Source organism: Hippoglossus stenolepis, chromosome 12, assembly GCF_022539355.2.
Source record: "Hippoglossus stenolepis isolate QCI-W04-F060 chromosome 12, HSTE1.2, whole genome shotgun sequence".
Taxonomy (NCBI): Eukaryota; Metazoa; Chordata; class Actinopteri; order Pleuronectiformes; family Pleuronectidae; genus Hippoglossus; species Hippoglossus stenolepis.
Window position 1 is genome coordinate 18,109,178 of NC_061494.1, and position 13,171 is coordinate 18,122,348.

At 41.1% G+C, this 13,171-nt stretch overlaps 1 protein-coding gene across 4 annotated transcripts in view; it reads right to left on the bottom strand.

The window, feature by feature from the left end:
• grid1a (glutamate receptor, ionotropic, delta 1a) overlaps positions 1-13,171 on the bottom strand; it is a 213,343-nt gene that overhangs the window by 29,022 nt on the left and 171,150 nt on the right. For all 4 annotated transcript variants that reach the window (XM_035173508.2, XM_035173509.2, XM_035173506.2 and 1 more), the window contains exons 5-8: positions 12,859-12,912; positions 4,031-4,204; positions 1,485-1,646; positions 440-559 (exon numbers count right to left, since the gene is read on the bottom strand). In XM_035173508.2, the coding sequence (XP_035029399.1) occupies positions 440-559; positions 1,485-1,646; positions 4,031-4,204; positions 12,859-12,912 (510 nt within the window). The remainder of the gene's footprint in view (positions 1-439; positions 560-1,484; positions 1,647-4,030; positions 4,205-12,858; positions 12,913-13,171) is intronic.

Here is a 13,171-nt window from a genome sequence, read left to right on the forward strand (position 1 = left end):
AAAAGCTATTTCCATCAGCGACTTCACAGAACCTGCTGTTCCCTCGACACCCACCGATTGGACAGTTTCGTAAGTCTATGCAAAATCGCATCTCCCAACAAAAAGCCTCTAAAATGGACTTCTGTACCGATGCTTTAATCAAGTGTGGTCTCATGCATACAATCTATAACTGGGACGCACCACAGTTACTTTGTGAAATGAGAAATTTGGGGCGCCCTGCCGTGGAATACATCTCACTAACACATAGCAGCTATGTGGATATATCTGACGAACTGATAGGAGAAAAGAGATAAGCCATTAATAATCTGCAGGCGGGAAAAGAACAAAATATTGACACATAATCATTATTGCTGTATTATGTTTATTTCCCACATTGTGAAATTTGTGTTCCTAAAGAAACAAGCAGGAAAGAAATGGGTATAAAACATTCTGGACTCACCCGTTTCACATCTTTACCATACGTCTCGCTGTAGCTGGTTCCAAGAATCTCAAACTGAACATGAGAGTTGGAGCCTTCAGTGCGGAAGTCCATCACTCCCGTCAGTCCACTGATGCGTCCCTGTAGCGACAAGAAGCAAACAAAATTGACTTCCTGTTTTTATTTTACTTTCTGATCAGGCATTCGGCATTCATTTTAAACAATATATTTTTTATGAACATTTATATAACAATAAAAAAAAGTGTTGAACTAACTTTCTTCAAATGAGTATTGATAGATTCGTACGGAAGAAATCTGAAATATTAAACTTGACTGGGACTCGAATCTGAAGAAGTTTCCTCTAACAATCATGTCATGTGATTTATACAATTCCTTAGTTTAATATATCATTAAAAAACAGATTTATGTGTCATTCAACCACACCTATAGGTATAAAGTACAAAGAGAAGTTTAAAAAAAAAGAAAAAGGTAAAGTCACATTTAATGAAGAATTCTGGTGGATTTTGAGAGAATAAAAGACTTTAACAGGAATCAGATCAATTTAAGTACTTTTTACAGTTTGGTTTAAATGGCACCAACACAAACATATATAACTAAGGAGAGCCACTGCTCTGTTGTTTCCTCCTGCACGGTTTGGTCAACATACTGTTTATGTCACAGATGAGATTGATCCATTGAAATGGATGGAATCAAACCACTTTCCAGTATTCACAGCCTTATTTCAATGGGAGAACGAAGATGGGTTACACAAGCACAAAGAGATCAAAGCCCAAACATCTGACACAAATCCATCCTGAGGTTGAACCTGGAGTTCACATTTAATAATCAGCTTCCTTCAGGGTATTTTCAAAGGACTTTCCACAGAAGTGTTTTGACTTCATGAACGTTAATGTTTTATACTTTATTTATTTTTTGCATTTATCTAGAGAATTCATTATGATAGAATGTTGCAGAAGCTGCCCCTTATAATTTTCAAAATAAAAGCCAATTCAAAGCAGCTGCTTTGTTAAGCGAGAAGAAAACAGACGATTTCGAAGTAAAATACCTTTTGGATGGTGTCCAACATGGACCACCCGCCGTTCCATGGCTTGGTGGACTTCCTCATGCAGTTGAGACTGGCCATACTGTGCCATTTCCTGTCCTCCAGTTTCCTGTAGAAGGCATTGGCCAGCATCAAAACACTGTCATACAGGTAGAGGTTGGACACCTGTTGGGGAGAAAAAGGATGAACAATTTTAATAAATGCATTCTTCATTGTTGTTGTTGGTGCAACACAGAACACTATAATCACACAGCTCAGTGGGGAAGATATATGAATGAAGGAGTGGCACCAAAGCAGTAGGGAATAAATGTTATTCTCCTCACTTGGAGGAAGAATCAAAAACGGGTGTTGAGTGGTGAGCAGCCTTTTACTTTTGTCTGACACTGACATGGCTGCCTTTTGTTGGCAAGATGAAAACAGCAACCTCTGACTGTCCATGTACTGTAAGTTGCCGTACTGAGCAATCAGGGGAGTGAGCTGATTACATATGAAATTATTTGCATGACTTAAAATCAAGATAGTTTCTGGTTCAATCATCATCCTAATGAGTTTCAGAGTTGCCATCAGCTCAGCTGTCTCCCTCCGACTGCTGTGCACGCTGTCAGAAATCATGTCTCCTGCCTCCCGTCTTGGAGTGACAGTAGATCTGATAGATCCTCTGGGTCAAGTCAAGTAAAATCCTCCCACTGAAGAAGATCCATGGAGGCAACGCGAGCTGCCACTCCAGGCACTCAGTTCATGACACATCTGGGTTTCGGTCCAAGCCTCTCAGTGGTTAGACATCATACAAGTCAAGTCGACTTGCCTCGGGGTCACTCGCTAAGACACTATGTTGCAGTGTTTTCTGAGGTTACACCACAGCTGACGGCTTGTGACTTGTGCAGGAAAAGCACTGACTGACTCCTCTGTGTACTAATCCAATGAATGAACCATTCTGATGAATGCTTTAACTGCCATTACCCGATATTTAACCCTCTTTTGTGTGAATTATTGAGAACCGTGGGTGCACACACCACATGGTTTCGCCATCTGTCTGGAGCAGGGCTTGAAAGGAATGAGAACATTTCAGTAGAGCTACGGAGCCAGTGCACTCTGGATGGATTGAGCAAAAGAAAAGTCTAAGAGGTCTTAGGAGGTCTGAGGAGCCCCCCCCACCCTCAACTCTCAATAGATAGCAATAAGTGGGAGGGTGAGCGAGGTTACTGCGAAGCCCCAAAGAAGGGAAAGACATTGCGTTAGAGAGATAACAAAGCTGTGATGGGGCTGAAAGGCATTTCTTCTGTCTTGACCCTCACTGTCATAGTGACTTCACCCTCAGGTTGGGCTCCTCCTGACAAACCCTTCATTCAAGTCAATGAGAATCAGTTTGAGAGCATACAATGGTTTCCCCCCCATGGAAACCTTCATCAAGCTTGTGGCAACTCTGTACTTAATTAACAAACAATACATTGCTTTTATTACAATATTCACAGTTTTGCACTTTAATAAAAACAAGCTTTTGTTTACTTTAAAACAATATTACACTCTGTTCCTTATTCCCCGGTCACACTGAGCTGCAGTCATTTATATTCATGGACACTCATGTTCGTCATAATTACCTTATCTAGGGAGTTTAATCTATATTCAGTTGCATACATAATCACTTAATATTCATATTCATGTGGCACTTGGCAGATGCTTGTCTGTAGTCCTGCATGTGCCTGCATACATATTATATTATGGGCTATAAAGAGTGTGATCAAGTATGAATCATGGTCTCAACCCCTCTCAGCTCTTGCACTGTACACAACATGAAAATAAGACACACACACACTATCTAGGATTGTTTTGTGGTGTAGTCACTGCACTTGATAACAAGTATCCCTCCCGCTGGCCGCCGAAGAAACATGCCGGTTGTTCCAAAAGCTCAAAGTCGCAGCAAATGGGATGGAAAAGAAGAAAGAAAAAAACACCCCCTTGCACCTAGTCTAATGCTCAGCACAGCCTCATCCATCATTCTGCTTCACGGTGCACATTCACCCTCCTCAAAGCTCAGCATCTCCATTGTAAATGGCCTATTTTTTGCTGAATCTATGCAAAATATACAGAGCATTTGCATGTAAAGTGGAGAATGTGGAGTGATTTGAGATTTTTCTTTGGAGGTTTAGATGTAATGTTAAATATTTCAGAATTTTAAAATGTATTTTCATATCTGTGTCTCACAAGTGTGCTGGCCTCTTAGGTTTTTATGTTTAGAAAACACATCACTTTCTTCACTGTCCATTGCTGCATCTCCTCTTTTCAGCCTCTGTCTCTGTAAGTCCCCCCCCTCCCAATAATGTCAACTGGGCTCTAATTGGCCGATCAACTGGCCAATTACAGCCCACTCTGTTGTGATTCGTCATCCAGCATTTTCTATGAGGGGGAGGAGCTCTCTTTGCCACATTTTAAGTTTGCAGAACTTATACATATACAACAAACCTGAAGGAAAGGGAAATCTGAAAAAAAAGCATTAAATATGTCCTCTAATAGTTTTCAATATAACTTGGTAGAAAGTTGTGCCTCTTTACCTCCAGGGACTGCACATAACCTTCCTGTGGGTCACAGAGAAGGGAGGAGATGCGATGGTTGTTCCTCATACAGCGAACGTTGGTGTCCCTCCACAACGGGAAGATCTGTCGAATGATGGTCATCCTCCCCAGAGAGCTGTGGACCAGCTCCATGATGTCGGCATCACTCACCTCCTGAAAATGAAGATAACACGAGGAGTTTAATAAGTATTTCCCCTTTATTATAAGTGTAAAGTGCAGTGGCACTTTTTATTAGATTGGGATTTGAGTGCAGCGGGGAATCGTGACACGAACCATTTCAGTTTCTGAAAAGCAGTTTTCTGAGAAGAAATTTGGATTAGTCACAAAATCTCTGTGGGGGATTGTGTTCGCTTCTTAGCAATTAAAGCATAGGATGATGCACTGGGGGGCAGCAGAGCGATCAGTTATGAGACAAAGTGAGGTAAAGTGAGGATAATTCTAACAAGGCTGCGTTCAGTGCAGCGGTCTGCGCTCCAACCCGGCCCACGGCCCCGTGTTGAATGTCATCCCCCTCTGGCTCCCATGTGTTTCCTGTCTCTATCAAATAAAAGCAGAAATGGCCACATATAAAGAAATACAAAAAAAAGGCTAACAATTTCAAGTTTTAACAAAATTTTTAGGAAACAAACTAAAATGGACCAACCGTCCACTTTAAATTCAACCAAGCTGCACGAAACCGTTCACACTCATAAATATGAGTTCTCTAAAGCAGCCTGATTTTTTCGCCATCATGATCAATGAATTATTCACGAGGGAAATATGAGAAAATGAGAAAAAGAAAAAGCCCGGATCCAGCCCAGAAGTTAACGTTGTTTTTTTTATCCATACCCTGCACGTCCACCAAGTTTCAATTGCGCATTAGGTTTTTCGTGATCCTACTAAAAACAGCAATGATAATGAGACTAGGGTTGAAAAATAAATTTTGCCCAAGTTGATTTAATGAATTTTATTTTCTCTGTTGCGGTTTGTTGGACATAAACTCACTGCACATTAACAGTGATCATCTTAAAGTCAATTCACGTATAATTCTGTCCCGGCATTCAATAATTTCAGGCCCTGAGCTTCACCACATTCAATTCACAATAAGATAACAGATCCATGACCATGAAGTAAACAAGAAACATTTAGCAGCTAAGGGTGCCATTATTTTTGAACTCATTAAGTTTGGTCACAACGTCTTAAAAGAGCTACATCAACCAGGCAGTTCTTTCTATGTTGACGTAACCATTTTTTGTAGTTTTTAATATCATATTTTTAAATCAATATGCCGAAGATTAGAGCCTGAAAAACAAAAACAAATTATTCTGCTCTTGACTGTCCACCCATTCATCATGTATCCCGCTCATCCCTCTGAGGGTCGCGTGGGGAACTAGAGCAAATCCCAGCTGACTATGGGAGAGAGGCTGGGTGCATCCTGGACAGTTTGCCACTCCATCACAGGGCTGACACACAGAGACAAACACTCATTCACTCACACATTCACACCTACGAACAATTTAGAGTCACCAATGGACCCAACTTCAATCTGTATGTCTTTGGAAAGTGGGAAGAAGCTGGAGTACCCAGAGAAAAACATGCAAACCCTGCTCCTGAGTCTCATCTCATAGGAAACCTGCCTGTGTTGTTATTCACATTTTACTGACAAATCAATGCATATTTCAAGTATATCCTTCACAATAATAGTGAGGCTGATCTTTGGGGTTCCTGAAAGGGCCGATACATGTGTGGAGGGTCAGACGCGATTTATCCTGTTAAGGGCCCGATCGATACGCAAGAGGGAACGAGCAGCCTCCTGTTCTCCGGGGCAGGATGCTGGTCAATGCTGAGGCAGACAGCGAGTCTCCCGGGAAACGATAGGTTCATACGCTATCTGATAATAAAAGATGAGAGGGTCAAAACTTAAGCAGCTGTGGATTGATATCATTTTTCAGCAAACACCTGAATCCATGCTCTCGATCGGTTTTCCTTATCAGACATTCTGATCTTTCCCTTTCGCATCGACCTCTCTGTTGTCACTGCCGGTCTCTGTCCTCGCTCACTGTTCTTCCTCTGTTTCATCCATGTCGTTTTTTAATTGCTCATTATCTTGCCACCATTATTACTCAGTCTTTCTTTGCATGTTATCTTATTTCAGCTGAGAGACAATCTTGATTTTGTTTTACATTATTTGTCCCTTTGTTTAGTTTTCACGTTAAGATCTTGTGTCATATACATGTTGTTATTTTCCGTGCAACACCACTTTAGGCTGAGCACAATGAGTTGACAGCATGAGAGCCAGTATTCCCTGTAATCTGAGTTTAAAACGCTCCTCAGGTGATTCCAGCTCCGCTTGTTTTATCCTCTGGCTTCTGACTCTTCACAGTCAGTCAGGTGGAAAAAAACATTAATATTCATGAGTCGCCGTGACACATTAATCAGACGAATTTATGCCGCACGGTTCACGGAGCCGAACCCTCACGTCCAAGCTAATAACTTCCAGTGCCACCCGGTCCGAGCGCGTTGTCAACATCGCGGGTGACATCTGTGTCATACACTGACCCGGCGGTGACACCGACGAAATGCGAGGCTTTAAAGTTCTGTTCCAGGAGAAAGTACAGACCATTAAGTCATTAAGGCACTTTGATGTCTTTCACTTGTGCAATGGACACAGAAAAATGATCTCTAGCAATCGTACCATTAGTACATAAAGAGAATAAAAACTATATGTATCAAGGCTTTGGACTTAAGTGGCCGTCCTGTGGTTTTAAGCACTAGAATCACTGGAGAAACATTATTAATCTCACAGAGAGCAGGTTATTATTATTAACAAAAAAGGACATAAAGAGACTTTGTTATGGAATTATAGCCTCAACAGTTATCAGAGTCGGTTCAGGTGCTGAGCTCCTTGGAGGTAAACCACTCAGATTTCTGTAAAGTGAGTACAGCACAGACATGTTTCAATGACAGCCGACGACCAAAATACATTAATCAAATCAAGTTCAGCTGACAGATAAGCTAAATGATCCTCTTTGTGCCACTCAGTCAATGTTATTAATCTATTCACCATAAATAATTAAAAAATAATGTACCCGTAATCATGACAGCGATTTAATTAGAAGTTAAGGTTTTTGAAGCTGCAGGCGACGGAACTGAGAAGCAATGCAAGTCAAGGCGGAAGAACAAGGCACCGTGTGTATGACATTAATTTGAGTTGTTCTTTTCATTCACGTCTATGTTTATGCGCTTTCAGTGGATTGTTGAGAAAAAAAAGCTCATTAGTAATTTAGAAAATAAGCTCAGGATTACTTTATTACTATATTTATCGATTTATCTGATGATAGAAGCAAATAACTAAGGTCCTGTTGGCTTTTTGCACTTAAGGTATTGATTTGAAAAGGTATAACAACGTAAAGTAACACAACACACAACTTTTTGTGATTTGTGAGACTGACAATTTTTAATTTTCAGTACATTAACCCTACAATTGAAACGTTGCAAATTGTGTCCTGAAAATGTAAAGTACAATCATTACTCCTTTGCCTCAAACATTTAACACATACATGGGCTAAACATGTAACTTTCTCTCTCTATATATTGAAAAGTTTCTTTACATCCAGTCACAATAAACCAGATCTGCAAAAAATGTTATAAGTTAATAATTAATTTCCCCAAAAAGTGTCTACAAAGATAAAATAATATAGAATTATTTTAGATTATAAATCTACATACGAAACACAACAATATACTATGCAAGTGATAAACAGGACTAAAATTTGATATTTTATGAAACTGGTCAATAAAGAGTGAAAATATCTTTACTGCTTCAGGTTACTGTGACACTGCAGAGTTGAATTATTAGTTTTTTGGTGATTGTTAAAGCCTCGGGTCGATATGTTATGCTAATGATGATTAAGCTCAGGTTTTACTGGGCTTTGGTAATAATGCTCTCACACACTGCCTGTAAAGACTAATCAGTAAAATAAACTCATCACAGCGTCAACTCTGGAATAATCTCTATAAACAGACTCTACTTGTGAATATGCAGAATCTGTCGGGATATGATTTTGGGGCCTTCTGGTTTCTGGTGCTGGTTTGACCAACTGCATTTGAGCAGGCTTTGGTTGTCCGCAGGTAAAAAGTGTGTGTGTGGAGCAAAAGAGGCCGAACACATTGACCTAAATGCATCAGCTATTGGCTTTTCAAATTATCTGTGTTCATATGTAGATTAGCTAAAAGGTGCGAAACATCCAGTCGTCTATGACGTCTCTCAACCCCTTCACGTCTCATATTGCTAGTCAGACTGTAAACAGGGTTCAGCTAATGGAAGACTTGGCCTGAGTCTACACCAGAAGCCTTAAAATATTTTCCTTTGCCCCAAGAGGCAAATTTGTCGTCAGCCTATGGGCTCAGAGGTCGTCTCTGGAACACGATTAAAACATGTCTGCGTCTGAACGTCTTTCAACAGACCGAAATAGAATCGTTAGGGCAACATGTGGGACATGTACCTGAGGGCGTCACATCATCATTTTTTACAATTTCTGTGAGCAGCCGTGGAAGTGAATAAAAGCTCCACAACTTCCTGTCTGTCGGCAATGACGTGGTTAGTGTGTGAAAAGAGGCAACAACTACAGCAGCATGTAGTATGATTAAAATGTCCTATTGCTGGTTAAACTAATTGAAGCTGTTCCATTCAGTTTATCGTCTGTATGTACGTTTTCATGCACATTATGTTTCCACAACTGAACAAAAGTCTGGCTGTTCACAGTTCCTAAGTGCTGCAAAGGAAGGATTTTGAATGAGACTGAAACAAAGAAAGGACCATTTACACTAGCATGTGGTCTGAGAAGCTGGAAACTCGATGTAATTTCATACCAAATTACACCTCACAGCCATCAACATAATGATGGTGCGTGTGGTTTTTTCGTTGTTGTGAGTCAGACACTCACCGCTCCCGCAGAGAACAAGAACAATGAGGAGAGATCACTAAAGATTTTCTTGAGAAGCTAAAAATCTATTTACGTTCATTTTTATAAGCCCGGTGTAAACGTGTAGGTCATCCCATTACACAGCCTTTGTTTATGAGACCAATTGAGGATGTAATGCACAGAGCGGCCCAACTGTAAGTGCAGTGTAAAGATGTTCTGTTGTTATTGGGTTTTATTGCTATGATGGAACTTATATTACAGTGTGGAGGTGCGGGCGGAGGTCCATTTAATTAAACATGCAGTGTGTAATTTGAATTGCCCACTTAATAACCTCAACTCCAAGTGACTAACGGTAACATTTAGATAAGGTGGTTGGTGAAGGGAGACTCCTGTCATGTGCTCCTTTAGATTTATGACCAGGACTGCGGACGTCTCCTGTGGTCACCAATTGTGGGTTAGTACATCATTTTTTGACATCCGAGTCGAGTTCCTGGCTGGATGCTCCTCGTGGTTAATGATACGAAGGGCCGCACCGGCGAATCCCGTGTTTTAATAAATGCAATGCTACTTTGAGCGAGCAATAAGCTAATTGGAGGAATGGAGGAATGGCTGAAGCGGCGGTGGAGAGAGCATCAGTAGAATAAGGAAATCCCCCGGACATCAGTCACATCACGACTGTCCTCCTCGGCTCTCGCTTGTCACAGCGGACCCCGCCGCCTAATCCATCAAACATTCTGAGGTGTCACCACTTCGCCTTTGAGGAGGGAAAAAACTAATCCTCCCTGCATGTGCAATCCATCTGAGTCCAGTAGACGGTGTCAGATGCAGATAACCTTCTGCGCGCGAGCAGCTGCAGCACGCCGGTTCAGTGGGTGGTTTTCGGGGAGACGTACGCCTGCCTGTCATCCCCCCTTCTGCTCAAATCAAGTCCCGCAGCACTTCTTACACTCGAATTATGCAGCTTCTCTCTTTTTCCTACAGATTACTTTGGTCATTTGTGTGTTGAATAACTTTCATACACGTAGGGCTCATGAACCGTGTGTCATTCAAACCCACTCCTTTGGTTTTAAAAATGCATCAGGGCTCCAACTACAACTAAGTGCTGGCAACTGAGGAGAAGTTATTTTGAGAGAAAAAGTTTATTGTGTTATGCTCAAACTTGTTTTTTTCTTTACACGGTCGTTCAATTTTACACATGACTGTTTTTATAACGTCGTCTGGAAGGAGTCGTGTTAAGTGACATTACAGAAAAACCTGCATTTCTTGAGGATGTCAAAGTCCTGTAGCATTGAACCCATTACGGTATTGTTAAAACGTAGAGTTACTGAATTAACTAAATTTGCTTTCGTATTTATGTTGTTGCTGTGATGTGGCTCCTGCATTTACGTTTTCCATTCATTTGCTTGTTACAAACGTCTCGGCCACTGTAACCGTGAGGCTTCACCTGGTTAAAAATCAGTGTTACAGATCAGTTATAACCAGGAGCATCTGTCTACAGGAACCCTGCAAATCTATAAATCCAATAATCCCACTCTGATCCCAGTCTCATGTGTTAAAAGAAATTAAAAACCCTTGTGCACTCTGCGCCATCAGCCATGTAAAGAGCTGCTTAGCAAGGAAATCACAGGCTAATGGAAACAAAGTAGATTTGTATTCCTTTAAATCCAGTTCCCCTTTAGAGATAAGCAAGAATTATAGATAAATCTTTCACAGGTAGCTACTTGCCTGAAATCCTTTTACACGATTATGCTTGTTGTTGGTGTAAGTATAATAATTTAAAGGAGAAAGAGAAGATGGTGGTCTATTAAGGGGCTCTGAGGTTTCACATTATTTTCCTCGGTACATGAGAAGAGCTCCGGAGACCGACATCTGTGAAGAAAATAGGTCGACATGAGTTGTAATTGAATTTTCTTGTTAGCCTTTTCAACATGTCTCCGTTATTCTCATTTCAAGGTGATTGTCAGCTTCATGGGCAGTTTATCCTGGGTGATGAAATGAAAGGCTGGCATAGAGAGAGAGAGAGAGGGAGAGAGGGAGAGAGAGAGAGAGAGAGAGAGAGAGAGAGAGAGAGAGAGAGGTCGGAAAAGATAAACAAAAATGATTGCGAGAAAAGAATACCGACTTAAATGAAGAGAGCAAGAGAGAGGGAGCGGGGAGGAAAATGAAAAGTATATATTGAGGGATAGAAGAAAGAGAAGAGAGAATAGGGGAAATGTCTCACAGACAAACAGGCATATTAGTTCCTTTCAACAGTGAGACAGAACTCCACAGTGAGCCACATCACATCAAACATTAGGGATGTGCTATAGAAAGTAACACGCTATTAGTTCATACTCCACTGAGTCTGATGCAATTAAAGATGATGTTCTTGGTGGAGGTCTGTGAGAATTGACTCAGAGGCATTCGTTTGAATACAGCTTCAGTTATTGGTTACAGTATATATATGTATACATATACTATCATCTTGTTTTAAAACTCTAGATGCATTTTGGGAGAAATATGGGAATCAGAAGTTTACACTCACAGGGATTCTGCTGTAGCATGTTTGTGCAAAAGCATATTTATTAAAATAATCAAAGAAAAATTTAAAACATATGTACAATATGAAAGTTAGATGTGTGCAATTTCAATGTGTGTGTATTTCAAATGTCATCGTCACTGTCACCCGTATCCAATAAACACTTTGACTTAAGCTGCCAGACACACAAAGTTTCAAAGAACTCCATGTCTCCTTCTCTGTGGTAAATCAATATGTGTTGTGCGAGTGGTGGAACACACGGTGAAAACTATGTAAGGAAAAACAACAACACAAGGTCGTTTATTCCATGAAAACTCATTACTGGCTAAAAATGAGGTAATTTTGGCGGCCAGATAGCAGAAGCTTTCCGACACATTGAGCCTCATTAACTCTTGTAAATCAATACTTAAGCCACTGAAATGCAGCATGGTGAATTCCTAACTAAAGCAGAAATGACAACTTGTTGGTTAAAGTCTAATAATGTGTGTGTGTGTTTTCAACTTTTGTGCACAGAATGCATTTAGCACACAGTAGCAGAGTGTGCCTCCCCTACAGAGGCTTATTATCTCTGTGGGTGCTGCCCAAACAACAGGAGCATCTGGGGCAACGTGCACATTAATCATGCTCTCCGGGTGATGATCAATATGTGCCATGTTTTGGGTGGCGGTGGTGAGCACAGGTTCAGATGTTGTGAGGAAGTGATATTTCATTAAAATGCACGGACTGTGATGTATGTGTGTGTTGGAGACAGAACTCCTATTAGGCACGGCAAGGTAAATCAAGTGGCAGCAACGTTTTATCCATTGGCTCTTCGTCCCCTGCTTTTAGTATTGGGTTAAAAGTCCTATGACTCCCCCCCCCCCTCATCTCCAAATCACTTTGAATCAATTGAAATGCAGCAGCGAGGCACTAAGGCTACAGACGGGGTCGACTGCTCTGTATTCACAAAGTGCACCTGAATTTTGTGCTGTTATAGCCACTTTAGAAGACCATTTAGGTCAATGTCAGACACACGGAGCCCCGGTGCTGTGGGGGAAGAGGCACACTAACATCAACAGCTAAAGGCAGGGCAATTATACAATATCAAATAATGGCACAGTCCCTCAGGCAGCCAAGATAAAAATAAAAGAAAAAAGAATGATGTGCCGCTAATCTAATTGGATATGAAAGCAAACAGTGACGGGCTTACAGGTTTCCATGTGTCTTGTGTGTGCCTTGGCAGCATCGAGACTCTGTTTGACAGAGGCAAACTGACAATGAGGTCTAAATTCACTCTGTTGCAAGGTGCATTAAGTGTGAGTGTGTGTGTGTGTGCGTGCGTGCGTGCGTGCGTGCGTGCGTGCGTGCGTGCGCGCGTGTGTGTGTGTGCGTGCGTTTGGCCTCACCTCATTGGCATAGACCCAGTGACTGTCCTTGGATGCCAGGTTGGTTTCCACAGCCTGAAGTGAAAGATAAAAAGGGGAAAAAGAACATTTTAAGAAACATTTACGTAACTTGTCAAGATCTGTGGTCCAATATACATATTTACTGACAGAACAAGCTCTGTGGTTGCTGCACAGCCTTTTACACAGAGCACAACTGTGTATACATTTTGTACAAAGAACAAAACCTGCTATGTGAACAGTTATGTTATAGTCAGAAATTGAAGGTAATCATCTGCATACAGGGATATATCTATCTCTTCTTTATGTATCCTGC